The sequence below is a fragment of the Oncorhynchus mykiss genome, chromosome 4 (genome assembly GCF_057628025.1).
Source record: "Oncorhynchus mykiss isolate SJ-2025 chromosome 4, ASM5762802v1, whole genome shotgun sequence".
Taxonomy (NCBI): domain Eukaryota; kingdom Metazoa; phylum Chordata; class Actinopteri; order Salmoniformes; family Salmonidae; genus Oncorhynchus; species Oncorhynchus mykiss.
The window spans coordinates 645267-662764 of NC_143025.1; the positions used below are offsets into that span (position 1 = coordinate 645267).

At 43.0% G+C, this 17498-nt stretch overlaps 1 protein-coding gene across 1 annotated transcript; it reads right to left on the reverse strand.

Annotated features, from left to right (window-relative positions):
* Window positions 1-1081: 1081 nt before the first annotated feature.
* On the reverse strand, window positions 1082-16693 carry dnaja (DnaJ heat shock protein family (Hsp40) member A). The gene is made up of 9 exons (XM_090230804.1): window positions 16589-16693; window positions 14019-14220; window positions 13540-13694; window positions 9075-9252; window positions 8744-8848; window positions 8335-8562; window positions 7727-7957; window positions 7274-7374; window positions 1082-2465 (listed from the first exon to the last, which is right to left on the reverse strand). Exons 3-9 carry the CDS (start codon window positions 13669-13671, stop codon window positions 2229-2231), a joined length of 1212 nt encoding a protein of 403 aa, XP_090086930.1. The 5' UTR covers window positions 13672-13694; window positions 14019-14220; window positions 16589-16693; the 3' UTR covers window positions 1082-2228.
* Between the last annotated feature and the right edge of the window lie 805 nt (window positions 16694-17498).

Sequence of the window (17498 nt, forward strand, 5' to 3'; positions counted from 1 at the left end):
GTTCTGTTATAATCTCCACCCGGCACAATCAGAAGAGGACTGGCCACCCCTCATAGCCTGGTTCCTCTCTAGGTTTCTTCCTAGGTTTTGGCCTTTCTAGGTAGTTTTTCCTAGCCACCGTGCTTCTACACCTGCATTGCTTGCTGTTTGGGATTGTAGGCTGGGTTTCTGTACAGCACTTTGAGATATCAGCTGATGTTAGAAGGGCTATATAAATACATTTGATTTGGTCAGTATCTCAAAGCACTTCATGATGACAAATGTGCTATGGGGCGATGGTCATTTAGTTCAGTTACCTTTGCTTTCTTAGGTACAGGAACAATGGTGGACATCTAGAAAAATGTGGCGCAGCAGACTGGGATAGGGAGAGATTGAATATCCCTGATGTTTCTCTGGAAGGAAATCCTCACCCTGAGCTCATCAACTTTATTATCTAGAGACTGAACATTAGCGAGTAATACACTCGAAAGCGGTTGATAGTGTGCGAGTCGTACTAGAAGTCCACTCTGAATACCTCTTCTCCATCGGTGGTGTTTTGGATCAGCCTTTGGAACCAGTTCAATTGCCCTGGGGGTGCGACTAAAGGATCCAATTTGGGAAAGTCGTATTCCTGGTCGTAATACTGGTAATGCTGATGAGTTACCGGCACTCTGATACCCAAAAGTTATTCCCGGCTGTATGTAATAACACAAAAACAATTCTGGGCTGATAATGTAATAACACATAAAAAATACTGCAAAATTGTCTAGGAGCTAAAAGCACGGCTGCCCGATCTGTTCTACACTGCTCCAGTCAGGAGCAGAGTAAAAACACTTCCTGGAACAAACAAGACCACCCAGTCAGGAGCAGAGTAAAAACACTTCCTGGAACAAACAAGACCACCCAGTCAGTAGCAGAGTAAAAACACTTCCTGGAAACAACAAGACCACCCAGTCAGGAGTAGAGTAAAAACACTTCCTGGAACAAACAAGACCACCCAGTCAGGAGCAGAGTAAAAACACTTCCTGGAACAAACAAGACCACCCAGTCAGGAGCAGAGTAAAAACACTTCCTGGAACAAACAAGACCACCCAGTCAGGAGCAGAGTAAAAATATATATAATCAAACATTTTATTCATCACATGCTTCATAAACAGGTGAACTGTGAAATGCTTACGGCCCTTCCCAAAAATAATAGAAAAATGACGAGGAATAGTAAAATGACATAGCTGATCTTTCTGCCATCAGTCCACTTTTCAGAATAAAAGCCTTACTCCTGCTGCATCAGGTGTCCTACTTTCAATAGTCTACCACTTTTATCCAAGATGAATCTTCAAGGAGATGATGTAATGTTTTATTAACTGATATCGGCCTCATAATAATGCGTATGCTGATATTTGACAACTGCAGCTATGAATCGTATAAAGTGAACCAGATTAATTGAATAAACTTTGTTTTAAAAAAAAGAAGGCATTCTTGAGAGGTTTTATTTGTGAAAGAATCAATCCATTTCAAGAGTGGGTGAAACGCCTGTGGTGAGACAGTAACATTACCTTCATAGAAAGCATACAGGTTCCTCTGGTGAGTCAGTTAAAGAAAGCATACAGGTTCCTCTGGCGAGTCAGTTAAAGAAAGCATACAGGTTCCTCTGGTGAGTTATGGACCTAAGTCAATAATTGAAATGCAACAAGTCTGTTTTCTGTGCCTCCTAGTATATCTCTCATGAACAGATCCATACGAAATAAAACAATACACACAACTTACACTACACACGGAGAAAAAGAGTGCAGGTGTTATGTTAGATAGAAATGTAAACAGACCATCACTCTACCATTGTGGCAAGATGGAGTAGGTCTACACCTCCATCTAGTGGTCATGTCAGGGACAACATCTTTTGACAAGCTTTGTAACTAACTTATGTTAAGGTTAGGGAAAGAGTTATTTCCCCTGCCTCATACATTCTCCTAACCTGACCCTCAGTATAAAGATAAACAACAGACGTGTTGAATAGTATCTGGAGGAAAACAGCTGCGGATATGGCTCGGATGTACTGCCTAAAACATGACATTGCTGTGAAAGTAGGCATTTCAGTGCAGCGCTTGATAACAGTGGACTTTGAACTCTAATGAATAAGGCTTTTGTCAAACCCCGTCCTTCAGGAACTGAGTTTGACGTGATTTGTATACATAGATTCTAAAACCGATTAATTGAACAAACTAAACATTCAGTGCAGCATGAGTTTCTATATTCTACTGCTGCTGGCACTGCACGCCATGGCCTCCCCCCTCATCATCGTCAATATCCTCAAAGCTTGGCTTCCCTCCTCCACTGCTGCCGCTCTTCTGTTGAGAGTAGCTGCGATCCATCTCCTTCAGGTCTACCTCCTCCATGTCGTCTGAGATCAGCTGCTCGTCTCTGGGCGGGAGGAGGGCCTCCAGCTGGGGGAGGAGGTGCTCTGGCAGCCAGTGTTTATCTGGGAACTCCACCTGGTGGGGAGGAACATAGAGAAATGGGTTATGGGTCTGATAGGGTCTATTCCCTATATTACAGTGGCAAGAAAAAGTATGTGAACCTTTTGGAAATACCTGGATTTCTGTATAAATTGGTCTTAGAATTTGATCTGATCTTCATCTAGGTCACAACAATAGACAAACACCGTCTGCTTAAACTAATAACAACATGTATTGTATTTGTCTTGTCTATATTGAATTCATCATTTAAACAATCACAGTGTAGGTTGGAAAAAGTATGTGAACCTCGAGGCTAATGACTTATCCAAAAGCTAATTGTAGTCGGCTAACCTGGAGTCTAATCAATGAGACGAGATTGGAGATGTTGGTTAGGGCCCATGCACCCTATCCCTATATAGTGCTCTACTTATCTAGGGAAATAAGGAGGCATTTTAGATAACCTGATACAGGTTCTGCAGCATTGAAAGCCATTGACACAGGCTCTGCAGCATTGAAAGCCATTGATACAGGCTCTGCAGCACTGAAAGCCATTGATACAGGCTCTGCAGCATTGAAAGCCATTGATACAGGCTCTGCAGCATTGAAGTTTCCCAAGAAGTGGGCTTCCATCATTCTTAAATGGATGAAGTTTGGAACCACCAAGACTCCTCCTAGAGCTGGCCAACCGGCCAAACTGAGCAATCGGGGGAGAAGAGCCTTGGTCAGGGAGGTGACCAAGAACATGATGGTCACTGACAGAGCTCCAGAGTTCTTCTGTGAAGATGGGAGAACATTCCAGATGGACAACCATCACTGCAGCACTCAATCATACTACACCAGCTCCGACACTCATCTTATGTGGCAGGGCCTGCAAACTATTACAGACTACAAAGGGAAGCACAGCCGCGAGCTGCCCAGTGAAACGAGCCTACCAGACAAGCTAAATCACTAATACACTCGCGTTGAGGCAAGCAACACTGAGGCATGCATGAGAGCATCAGCTGTTCCGGACGACTGTGTGATCAAGCTCTCCATAGCCAATGTGAGTAAGACCTTGAAACAGGACAACATTCACAAGGCCGCGGGGCCAGACGGATTACCAGGACGTGTGCTCCGGGCATGTGCGGACCAACTGGCAGGTGTCTTCACTGACATTTTCAACATGTCCCTGATTGAGTCTGTAATACCAACATGTTTCAAGCAGACCACCATAGCCCCTTTGCACAACACTGAGGTAACCTGCCTAAATGACTACAGACCCGTAACACTCACGTCCGTAGCCATGAAGTGCTTTGAAAGGATGGTCATGGCTCACATCAACACCATTATCCCAGGAACCCTAGACCCACTCCAATTTGCATACCCCCCAAACAGATCCACAGATGATGCAATCTCTATTCTCCACACCGACCTTTCCTACCTGGACAAAAGGAACACATACGTGAGAATGCTATTCATTGAACGCTGAGCTGTAGTCAACACTATAGTGCCCTCAAGGCTCATCACTAAGCTAAGGATCCTGGGACTAAACGCCTCCCTCTGCAACTGGATCCTGGACTTCGTGACGGGCCACCCCCAGGTGGTAAGGGTAGGCAACAACACATCTGCCACGCTGATCCTCAACACTGGAGCCCCTCAGGGGTGCGTACTTCTCCTCTCCTGTACTCCCTGTTCACCCACGACTGCATGGACAGGGACGACTCCAACACTACCATTAAGTTTGCAGACGACGCAACAGTGGTAGGCCTGATCACCGTCATTTCACCTGTTGTATTCGGCGCATGTGACAAATAAAGTTTGATTTGATCAATCAGGCCTTTATGATAGAGTGGCCAGACAGAAGCTACTCCTCAGTAAAAAAGGCACATTACAGCCCGCTTGGAGTTTGCCAAAAGGCACCTAAAGGACTCTCAGAAACAAGATTCTCTGGTCTGATAAAACCAAGATTGAACCATTTAGCCTGAACGCCAAGTGTCACATCTGGAGGAAACCTGGCACCATCCCTACAGTGAAGTATGGCGGTGGCAGCATCATGCTGTGGGGATGTTTTCAGCAGCAGGGACTGGGAGACTAGTCAGGATCAAGGGAAAGATGAACGGAGCAAAGTACAGGGAGCTCCTTGATGAAAACCTGCTCCAGAACACCCTGGACCTCAGAATTGGGCGGAGGTTCCCCTTCCAACAGGACAACAACCCTAAGCACACAGCCAAGACAATGCAGGAGTGGCTTCGGGACAAGTCTCTGAATGTCCTTGAGTGGCCCAGCCAGTGCCCGGACTTGAACCTGATCTCATGTATTAGTTCAATCATACTGTGCAGCTATCTTTCATGTATTAGTTATATACTGTGTAGCCCTCTATCATGTACACTACATGGACTGAGATTTGTAAACGAAAGAGGAATAGAATTATATGAATTGAAAGGAGTTTCCAATCTCCCCACTTCTGGTGCAGCACAGACCTTATCCAGATGGTGGAACAAAGGCATTTCCTAACAGACCTGCTAACTTTTTTTGTTGTTACTTTTAAGGTTGGAACCAACATGCAGTGCCTCCAGCAGGAAGAGAGGCAAGAATAATGTGTCCATTAGCTCAATCTACACTATTCACAGCCATGTCTAATGTTCAATGTAATTACATTGCTGGACTTTTTGAAACTTAATTTCAAACAGGTCTTCAAATCATGTTTTTTAGCTGTTAGTGATAATACATTTGTGTGTTTACATCACTAAGCCTTTATGTATGTGTTATAAATGATCAAAGGGGTCGGACTTTAAATTGAGGGTTAGGGTTAGGGTTAGTCTTTATAGACTAAGTTTTACAGGACTCTGCATAGTGTCAAATAGGTTAACGTTTTTTGTGTTAAATGCTCTACAACAGATATTCCCAATGCCGTCGGGGGTATGCCAAATGACATTTTCAAAACAGTCTATTTATATTTTCCAACGGGGCTATACATTTGGGTGAGGTTTCTTTCTCCTGATCTGTGAGCTGCTCTGACAGCTGGTGCTTAAAGTTAGTGAGGGAGGTATGAGTCTACAGCTTCAGTGATTTTTGCAGTTCGTTCCAGTCATTGGCAGCAGAGAACTGGAAGGAAAGGCGACCAAAGCAGGAATTGGCTTTGGGGATGACCAGTGAAATATACCTGCTGGAGCGCGTGCTACGGGTGGGTGTTGCTATGGCGACCAGTGAGCTGAAATAAGGCAGGGATTTACCTAGCAAAGACTTAACGATGTCCTGGAGCCAGTGGGTTTGGCGACGAAAATGAAACGAGGGCCAGCCAATGAGAGCATACAGATCGCAGTGGTGGGTAGCATATGGGGCTTTGGTGACAAAATGGATGGCAAAGTGATAGACTGCATCCAATTTGCTGAGTAGAGTGTTGAAGGCTATTTTGTAAATGACATCGCCGAAGTCGAGAATTGGTAGGTGTCATGACGTTGGCCTGGGGGTAGGTTTATGAAATACCTGCCCCCGCCTTTTCCCCTCTCTACCCTACTGATGTGACATTTGAAAATCATTTGCTTAACATAGATTCTGGGAACATCAGAAGGTGGGGGGAAATGAACTATATTCTGGTAATCTGACCAATTGAACATATGCGGTGGTACTTAATGAATATGATGTCAGTTCAGTTGTCATCTGAGACATTATCATCAATGATAAGATGACATAAACTCTACAATGGAAAGTCTACACATCAGAGTTATCGGATTCACATGGAATTGTTGTTCAATTTAAAATGTTTGAATGTGAAATAATTGGTGAAGAGATGAAATGTAATGTTAGCTTCCAAATGAGAGATTTGGGTCTTCATAAGGTTAGGGCTCAATCAGTGGCCCTGTGAAGAGACGTGAATATTTATAATGCTATTTACCCGCCATGTTGTGGAGTCAGTATCTGCATGGCTTGTTTTGTTGTCGGAGCGCCGTACTCAGATTATTGCATGGTTTCCTTTTTCCGTAAAGTTTTTTTTTTAAATCTGACCCAGCGGTTGCATTAAGGAGAAGTATATCTCTAATTCCATGTATAACACTTGTATTTTCATCAACATTGATGATGATTTTTATCTCTATTTCTGCTTTTTGTGACTCCTCTCTTTGGTTGGAAAATGGCTGTATGCTTTCTGTGACTAGGTGCTGACCAAACATGTGTTTTCGCCGAAAAGCCTTTTTGAAAATCGGTCACTGTGGTTGGATTAACGAGAAGTTTATCTTTAAAATGGTGTCAAATACTTGTATGTTTGATCAATTTGAATTATGAGATTTCTGTTTGAATTTGGCGCCCTGCAATTTCACTGGCTGTTAGCGAGGGGTTCCGCCATACCCAGACAGGTTAATGTGGCTGCTCTGCATGATGTATTGTCGTCTCTACCGTCTTGCCCTTTGTGCTGTTCTGTGCCCAATAATCTATGTACCATGTTTTGTGCTGCTACCATGCTGTGTTGTCTTAGGTCTCGCTTTATGTAGTGTTGTCGCTCTTGTCATGATGTGTGCTTTGCCCTAAATGTATAATCCCAGCCCCCGTCCCTGCAGGAGGCCTTTTGGTAGGCCGTCATTGTTTGCCTAGTTAAATAAACAAATAAAACATTTTGCCGATTTATGAAGGTTCTCTCAGGAGCCACAGATTACTGTTGGGTGTGCGAGGTATTTAAAAAGGGCTGATGGACCTACAAAGCTTGTTTGTTTGTTTGTTTGTTTGTTTGTTTGTGTGTCAGAACCAAGATTATTTGGAGTAGTCCAACCGGAGTCAGTTTTGTTTTTAATGAAAACGTCTCGTCTCTAACCTAAACGGTTCAACCTGACCCGTCTCTCTCTCTCTCTCTCCAATGGTAATATAATACTAACCTGGAATTGAATGATGAGCTGCCCTCTGTCGTAAGGGTCTTTGTGGATGGGCATGCCTTCATTATGGACACACCTCACATCGTTGGCCTTCACTACTTTACCTGGAAACAGAAAGATCACACGATCTTGGATAAATTTACCACAGGTGGACTCCAATCCAGTTGTAGAAACATCTCAAGGATGATCAATGGAAACAGGAAGCACCGGAGCTCAATTTTGAGTCTGAATATTTATTGAAAGGGTCTGAATACAATTTTCTTTCTTTCTAAAAAACGTTTTTTGCTTTGTCATTAAGTGGTATTGTGATGCATTATGGGGTATTGTGATGTCATTAAGTGGTATTGGATTGATGACGGGAAAAAATGATTTAATCCATTTTAGAATAAGGCTGTACCGTTACAAAATGTACATTTAAATCCAAGGGGGAGTGAATCCTTATAACAGCCACATTACCTGGTGAAGAGGTGATGATGAGCATCCTGCCATCTAGCGTACGGATGGTCTTCTTGAAGCCACAGAGGGCCTCAACCAGTTTGATGTTCATCTTCATGTGCAGGTCGTCCTCCTGCCTCTGGTACACTGGGTGGTCCTGCTGGTCCAGCACAATCACCACGTCACCTGGTTCCAGACCAGGCTCCTGGTCGCCCTCCCCGTGGAATGGTATCTTCTGACCCCCCTTCATACCTACAGGACACAGTAAATGTGTCTTGGTTAGTTCATACCTACAGGACACAGTAAATGTGTCTTGGTTAGTTCATACCTACAGGACACAGTAAATGTGTCTTGGTTAGTTCATACCTACAGGACACAGTAAATGTGTCTTGGTTAGTTCACTGGCATCTGTTCCTTTCTATCATGATGGCTGCCTACAGCTGACTGGAGTTTTAGACACCAGAGGGCGCCCTTGCTATTATTTACAGCAAGTCGATACTTCTGATATTCAAGCTCTAGGGAATTTAGGGAAATCCATTTCCCCTTTGGGGGTTTTATATCTTCTTAGTATTGTACAGTAAATTACTTATTTTAAACATCCCAACAAGGGAAGAGGACCTCAAACAAACCTTTGTCAATGTGAACCTCTAGAATCTTCTTCTTGCGTTCTACTTTGTGTCCGTTGCAGGTCTTGCATCGGTCTTTAGAGTTGAAGCGTTCGCCCTCTCCCTGGCACTCTGCACACATGGTCTGGATCTGCTGGATCATTCCTGGCCCGATCTGCTGCACCTTGATCTCCACTCCTCTGCCTTTACATGAACCACACGTCTGCAAGGCGCCCTTCTTACCACCGTACCCTGCAGTAAAGACAACCAGAGTTAGAATAATGGACTTCTGACCTAGGATCAGGTATCCCCTCTTAGTCATTATGATTGCAAAGGTAAAACTGATCCTAGATCAGTACTCTGATAGATCTGTGAATATGGGCTCAGATCTGATAATGGGGGAGCTTTGTATCGATATTGGATCTCAACATACCTTCACATTTTCCACAGATTACGTTTTTCTGCAGGGCCAATTTCCTATTGGTTCCATTGTACATCTCCTCCAGAGTCACAGTGAGCTGATGGACCACGTTCTTACCTAGACCAAACACACAATCATCACTACACAATAATATTTCGGTATCACAAATAACAGATAATGGGGCGGCTTCCTGGACACAGATCAGCCTAATCCTGAACTAAAAAGCTTTTTCGATGGACATTCTCCATTGGTCTTGCTTTCTAGTCCTGGACTAGTTTAAGCCTCATCTGTGTCATGGAAACCTCCCCAATATGAGACCGTACATTTGTGACATTAGTATTACCTCTCCTATCCCTCTGAGGCATTCTGCCTCCGCCTCCAAAGAACATGTTGAATATGTCCATAGGGGAACCTCCTCCCCCCATGCCCCCATCCTTGATAGCCTGCTCTCCACCCTGGTCGTAGAGGTCCCTCTTCTTGGGCTCTGACAGAACCTCATAGGCCTGAGATATCAGTTTGAACTGGAGGGGAGAGAGAGTTATGTCAATATCATGCCAACGGTTTTTGTTGCTTATAACACCGTAATAGCCAACTCCCAACAATTGTAGCTAAATTTCAACATTCGTGCCTTTTACTGCAATAGCGAAGCTGGAATAGATTTTCCTTTCAATATTAGTGTGGACCGTCCTTATTTTTCAGTTTAACTGCCATATCAAAACAGCTAGTCAGTGTTAAATAATTTATCCTTGCTTCTCTGAAGAAATAAATCCTTATGCAACTCCACTCATCTTAGGCTTCAGGCTAATTTTACAGTGAGCGAACAACTGAAGAGCAAACAGGTGTGTGTTATTTTCAGTGTTCCCCCAGTACATTTAAATCAGCCTAGAGCAGAGCTAAGGCTACAGTTAGGGGTGGTGGTGGTGGTGCTGCAATCCCACCCTGGTCTCAGACTAGAAGTAACATAGTAAACGTTTGTTCAGTATAATTTGAGTGTCCCCGGAACAAACACAAAATGCAACAATTGCAAAGATTTTACTGAGTTACAGTTCATACAAGGAAATCAGTTAATTTAAATAAATTCATTAGGCCCTAATCTATGGATTTCACATGACCTCCATACCAGGCGGTGTCAGAGGAAGGCCCTAAAATTGTCAAAGACTCCAACCAACCTAGTCATAGACTGGTCTCTCTGCTACCGCATGTCAAGCAATACCGGAGCGCCAAGTCTAGGTCCAAAAGGCTTCTACCCTCAAGCCATAAGACTCCTGAACAGCTAATCAAATAAATTACTACCGAGACCATTTGCGTTATCTGCCACCCCCCTTTTTACACTGCTGCTACTCTGGTTATTATCTATGCATAGTCACTTTAATAACTCTACCTACATGTATATCAAATCAAACTTAGTCACATGCGCTGAATATAACAAGTGTAGACCTTCCCGTGAAATGCTTACTTACAATCTCTTAACCAACAGTGCAGCTCAAGAAGAGTTAAGAAAATATTTACCAAATAAACTAAAGTAAAATAAAATACAACAGAAGCTAGATACAGGGGGAACCAAGTCAGTCTGCGGGGGTACAGGTTAGTTGAGGTAATTTGTACATGTAGGTAGGGGGGAAGTGAGGTAGGTAGGGGTGAAGCGCCTTACGGTCAGATGCCGAGCAGTTGCCATACCAGGCGGTGATGCAACCAGTGAGGATGCTCTCGATGGTGCAGCTGTAGAACCTTTTGAGGATCTGGGGACCCATGCCAAATCTTTACAGTCTCCTGAGGGGAAAAATTGTATGTTGTGCCCTCTTCACGACTGTCTGGGTGTGTTTGCACCTGGTGTTTTTGGACCATGATAGTTTGTTGGTGACACCAAGGAACTTAAAACTCTCAACCCGCTCCACTACAGCCCTGTCGATGTTAATGGGGGCCTGTTCGGCCCGCCTTTTTCCTGTAGTCCACGATCAGCTCCTTAGTCTTGCTCACATTGAGGGAGAGGTTGTTTGTTCACACTGCCAGTTCTCTGACCTCCTCCTTATAGGCGGTCTCATTGTTGTCGGTGATCAGGCCTTCAGCAAACTTAATGATGGTGTTGGAGTTGTGTTTGGCCACGCAGTCGTGGCCAAACGCTTCCTTACCACCAGGGAGCAGCCCGTCAGGAAGTCCAGGATCCAGTTGCAAAGGGAGGTGTTTAGTACCAGGGTATTTAGCTTAGTGATATTACCTCAACTACCCTTTGCCCCCGCACATTGACTCTACGGGTACCCCCTCTATATCAAATCAAATTTCAAATCAAATGTATTTATATAGCCCTTCGCACATCAGCTGATATCTCAAAGTGCTGTACAGAAACCCAGCCTAAAACCCCAAACAGCAAGCAATGCAGGTGTAGAAGCACGGTGGCTAGGAAAAACTCCCTAGAAAGGCCAAAACCTAGGAAGAAACCTAGAGAGGAACCAGGCTATGAGGGGTGGCAAGGACAAACTCTCCTAGAAAGGCCAAAACCTAGGAAGAAACCTAGAGAGGAACCAGGCTATGTGGGGTGGGCAGTCCTCTTCTGGCTGTGCCGGGTGGAGATTATATAGCCTCACTACTGTTATTTTACTGCTGCTCTATCCATTTTTTACTTAATGCAGTTAAGAAAAATAAGTGTTGTTGGTTAAGGGCTTGTAAGTCAGCATTTCACTGTAAGGTCTACACCGGTTGTATTTGGCACTTGAAAAATACAACTGGATTTGACTGAGATTACAGATTTGCATCTGTTCGTCACAGATACCTAGGTAGGGATGTGGATCAGAAAAACAGTCAGTATCTGGTGTGACCACCATTTGCCTCATGCAGTGAGACACATCTCCTTCCCATAGAGTTGATCAGGCTGTTTATTGTGGCCTGTGGAACGTTGTCCCACTGCTCGTCAATGGCTGTGTAAAGTTGCTGGATATTTGCAGGAACTGGAACACGCTGTCTTACACGTCAATCCAGAGCATCCCAAACATGCTCAATGGGTGACATGTCTGGTGAGTATGCAGGCCATGGAAGAACTGGGACATTTTCAGCTTCCAGGAATAGTATACAGATCCTTGGGACATGGGGCCGTGCATTATCAAGCTGAAACATGAGGTGATGGTGACAGATGAATGGGGCTCAGGATCTCATCCCGGCAGCTCTGTGTATTCAAATTGCCATCGATAAAATGCAATGGTGTTCGTTGTCCATAGCTTATGCCTGCCCATAGATACCATAATCCCACCATGGGGCACTCTGTTCATAACATTGACGTCAGCAAACCGCTCGCCAACACAACGCCTTACGCGTACGTGGTCTGTGGTTGTGAGGCCTGTCAGACGTACTGCCAAATTCTAAAACAATGTTGGAGGCAATTTACGGCAACAGATTTGGTGGACATTCCTGCAGTAAGCATGCCAATTACACATCCCATCAACTTGAGACATCTGTGGCATTGAGTTGTGTGACAAAACTGCACATTTTAGAGTGGCATTTTATTGTCTCCAGCACACGATCCACCTGTGTAATGATCAGGCTGTTTAATTAGCTTCTTGATATGCCACACCTGTAAAGGGGATGGATTATCTTGGCAAAGGAGCAATGTTCACTAACAGCGATGGAAACACATTTGTGCACAAACTTTTGAGAATTAAGCTTTTTGTGCGTATGGAACATTTCTCGGGTCTTTCATTTCAGCAGAAACATAGGAACAACACTTCACATGTTGCGTTTATTTTTGTTCCGTGTAGTATACGTTAGGTTTGGTATGGTTACAACAGGCAGATGGTTACAACAGGCAGATGGGTGCTTGGTTGGGGTGAATAGCACGAACATCTTGCAACCCAACGGTTGCGAGTTAGAATCACTGACAACTTTAGCTAATTAGCAACTTTTAAGCTACTTTGCAACTACTTAGCATGTTAGCTGACCCTTCCCCTAACCCCTGGCCTAGCTAATGTTAGCCACCTAGCCAGAATTTGTAACATACATTGAGCAAATATCAAATCAAATTTTTTGTCACATACACATGGTTAGCAGATGTTAATGCGAGTGTAGCGAAATGCTTGTGCTTCTAGTTCCGACAATGCAGTAATAACCAACAAGTAATCTAGCTAACAATTCCAAAACTACTACCTTATAGACAAGTGTAAGGGGATAAAGAATATGTACATAAAGATATATGAATGAGTGATGGTACAGAGCGGCATAGGCAAGATACAGTAGATGGTATCGAGTACAGTATATACATATGAGATGAGTATGTAAACAAAGTGGCATAGTTTAAAGTGGCTAGTGATACATGTATTACATAAAGATGCAGTAGATGATATAGAGTACAGTATATACGTATACATATGAGATGAATAATGTAGGGTAAGTAACATTATATATTATATATATACATTATATATTATATATGTAAACATTATATTAGGTAGCATTGTTTAAAGTGGCTAGTGATATATTTTTTTATGTAACATATTATACTTTTTGGAATTCGTAACAGTGTACGTTTTGCAAAGTCGTAAAAGTTACGAATGACATGTTCTATTGTCATCCGAAATGGGTGATGGACATCCACAAATGAATACATACCATAAGAAACATATGATCATACTAAATGGAGTGTCTCGGGTTATACGTACAGAATCATATGAAATCCTCTGAGACCTGGTTGGCAACCCACACAGCGCCTTTCCCCGAGGTCCTTCCAGAAGGTTCCTTAATCACATGTCCCTGTCAGTCCTAGAAGCCATGTGCGCTGTTTAAAATAGACGTGTCTACAGGCCTGCTGCAGACAGTTAACTTACCTTCTCTCCTTCATTCGGGTTCTTGTCCGGGTGATATTTCAGTGCCAGTTTTCGGTATGCTTTTTTAATCTCGTCTGGTGTGGCTTTAGGGTTCACACCTAAAGTGTCATAGAAACCTGTCTCTTTAACCATCTTCGTGGCAGGATCTGTAGTAACTAACGGAGACGTGAGAATTAGATACACCAAATAAATGACTGTTTAGCTTAAAAGCAAGTAAGCTAACCCATCCCCGTCTCAGGGAAAAGAAAAGCCGAATACTGGCTACCAAAGTAGCTACAAATGCCGACAAGCTACAATGTTATGTTTCAAATAAATAGCCACATATACTAGTTGGCAACTAACGTTAACCTACTAAAACAAGAATCTCGCCTAGTAATGCTAGTTAGTTGTTGTCTGGCTTTTATCGAAGCGCTTGTTCTAATGAACGGCAACTAATGAAAACAACACATTACAATTCCATAGTAACATAGTGTCTTTACCTTTCAGTAAACGTCCTGCTTCAATAGTGCCTCGGAGGAAGACGGCTGGTCCTTTATAAGGCGGACTGGGACCGAACTTTCTGGAGCGTCTTGTGACGCCCTAGACGAGTCTAGAAACAGTGGACTGGCCTGTCGATCAAAGCCGGGTCCACTTGGAGGGAGGTCCCGGAGAACGCAATTCGGGACGCTCCTGCATATAATGCTGTAATGATAAATATTACTTTAATGATAAATAATACGGTAATGATAAATAATGCTGTAATGATAAATAATACGGTAATGGTAAATAATGCTGTAATGATAAATAATGCTGTAATGATAAATAATACGGTAATGGTAAATAATGCTGTAATGCTAAATAATGCTGTAATGATAAATAATACGGTAATGGTAAATAATGCTGTAATGATAAATAATGCTGTAATGATAAATAATACGGTAATGGTAAATAATGCTAAATAATGCTGTAATGATAAATAATACGGTAATGGTAAATAATGCTGTAATGATAAATAATGATGTAATGATAAATAATACGGTAATGTTAAATAATACGGTAATTATAAATAATGCTGTAATAACCTACATTTTGTTTTCATTATTGTGATAGGCTCATGTTTTGCTGGCACTGGCTTACCCACACTATTTCTGTACCAGACCTCTTTACTTTCTCACCTGGTTATTGTTTTCAAATGGGTATTATTGGCACTGGGAGATAAACTTAACACTAAATATACACATTTCCAGACATAAATGCACAAACAGTATTTTTGGCCATTTATGCCTCACATTACTACCAGCAGTAGAGAACAATAGACTTGCTTTCTAATTTGAAGTGCATGATGGCGTTGACACTCTCGGGCCCGTCTACTGTGCATTCTAATTCATATTCCAGCGCGTGAAAGCTCTTAAAAATACAATTTTCGATTGATTTGGTGGTTAAACGAGCTTCACTTGAAAATCAAGAGAAAAAGCGGCAATAGTATTGTAATGAAACAACAGGGAGCAGCAGGTCGAGGCGCGCTATCGACTGAGTCGATATCCGCTCTAATAAACCTAGGTCGTTACAGTATTGTTTGTCCATTTTGAGACGCTATAGCCAATAGGCCTACACTTCCTCCTCAACAAAATCAGAATTTCTAAGGTAACTGAAGAATTTAGTCACGCCATTTTACATGTAAGATGTTTGGTGCAGTATTTTTCAGTGACAAAAAATGTAATGAAAACGACTCCTCTCTCGTTGAATGACCCTACTGTTGATCAATCACCCACGAAGGGGCGTAGACGACCAATCTCGTTTTGGCTCCAGAAAAAAATGTTGTGTGCCCAAACAGCGAGAGGCATTAACTCTGGCCTAATGACAATCACCAACTAGCTAGCTACATTCTTTATAAACGACTGGGTATATCAGCTACAACTCTCCCCATGTTCCTGAGCCAACAGGAGGCAGGTACTGTGAGACTAGCTACATTCTTTATAAACCACTAGGGTATATCTGCTACAACTCTCCTCATGTTCCTGAGCCAACAGGAGGCAGGTACTGTGAGACTAGCTACATTCTTTATAAACGACTGGGTATATCAGCTACAACTCTCCCCATGTTCCTGAGCCAACAGGAGGCAGGTACTGTGAGACTAGCTACATTCTTTATAAACCACTAGGGTATATCTGCTACAACTCTCCTCATGTTCCTGAGCCAACAGGAGGCAGGTACTGTGAGACTAGCTACATTCTTTATAAACGACTGGGTATATCAGCTACAACTCTCCCCATGTTCCTGAGCCAACAGGAGGCAGGTACTGTGAGACTAGCTACATTCTTTATAAACGACTGGGTATATCAGCTACAACTCTCCCCATGTTCCTGAGCCAACAGGAGGCAGGTACTGTGAGACTAGCTACATTCTTTATAAACCACTAGGGTATATCAGCTACAACTCTCCCCATGTTCCTGAGCCAACAGGAGGCAGGTACTGTGAGACTAGCTACATTCTTTATAAACCACTAGGGTATATCAGCTACAACTCTCCCCATGTTCCTGAGCCAACAGGAAGCAGGTACTGTGAGACTAGCTACATTCTTTATAAACGACTGGGTATATCAGCTACAACTCTCCCCATGTTCCTGAGCCAACAGGAGGCAGGTACTGTGAGACTAGCTACATTCTTTATAAACCACTAGGGTATATCAGCTACAACTCTCCCCATGTTCCTGAGCCAGCAGGAGGCAGGTACTGTGAGACTAGCTACATTCTTTATAAACCACTAGGGTATATCAGCTACAACTCTCCTCATGTTACTGAGCCAACAGGAGGCAGGTACTGTGAGACTAGCTACATTCTTTATAAACCACTAGGGTATATCTGCTACAACTCTCCTCATGTTCCTGAGCCAACAAGAGTCAGGTACTGTGAGACTAGCTAATTTATTTCAGTTCAGTGTCTAGCTAGAACCCAACTCAAGAATGTTCTCCAATCTGGCAACCTGGGACATGTGAGGACATCACTGGGTAAGAGGCACTACATGGTCAACTCCACGTCTATGGAAAGCCAAAAGGTTCAAATTGTCTTACCCAGAACACGTCTTAACACTTGTAATTATAATTATCAAGTCAGGGCATTCATACTTTTTGCGCTTCGTGGAGCAGCCAAGAGCTGTTGTGAGGGAAGTTGTCAAGGAAGTGAGTTTGTGTTTATACAGGACCTCCCGCCCCCACCTACCGTCAACCAATCATGTCAATGCGGAGCTATACGGAGTCCCCCGCAATGTTACAACATTTGGGAGGCGCACGAAAATGCGGTACGGAGCTCAATTTGACCTCTGCATGCCTCCGGGGCTCCGCAATTGTGTCACACCCACCATACAGAGCCTCCAACCACATTTTTGGCTTTAAGGCCTATTCAACTGCTGTCAATGCATTTAATACACACATTGCGCTTAATCATACTGTACATTATACTGTACATGCCATTGAAGATTGAGACAGTTGTCATTATTTAATACAAATAATGTGTTGAAAAATCGAACATTGGTACCCAAATGTTCAAAAAATAACCAGAGTGCCACTGAACTATAGAGGCATAGGTTTATTAAGCACTGTCTGTATATTATATTCATCCATCCTTAACAGGCTGATTACCTTTTGAGGATCAACACGTTCTGGAGGAAGAACAAAATGGTTTTGGTAAATCCAGAGCCTGTATCGATCACGTCTTCTCGATCTGTACAATAATCAGACATAGATTACACAAAGAGAAGCTTACTTTTTCTTGTTTCATTGATTTCAATTATAAATAGGGATATTTTAGCCTATAGTTTGTTAAAGACAGGGGTTGATGGGAAATTTTTATCACGCAATCCAGTCTCTTTACAAAGTACCAATTGCTTGAGTGCGTGTTAATGAATATCGTACAGATTGGTTTCCCACACCCTCGGGTGTAAAACAAGGAGACGCCTCATCACCAACTTTGTTTACTATGTTT

Coding starts and splice junctions, on each gene's coding strand:
- dnaja (XM_090230804.1), bottom strand. CDS start 13,671: ATGGTTAAAGAGACAGGTTTCTATGACACTTTAGGTGTGAACCCTAAA. Junction 8,849..9,074: donor GCCTCAGAGGGATAGGAGAG/GTAATACTAATG, acceptor TGTTTGGTCTAG/GTAAGAACGTGGTCCATCAG. Junction 7,375..7,726: donor CATCATCACCTCTTCACCAG/GTAATGTGGCTG, acceptor TTCTGTTTCCAG/GTAAAGTAGTGAAGGCCAAC.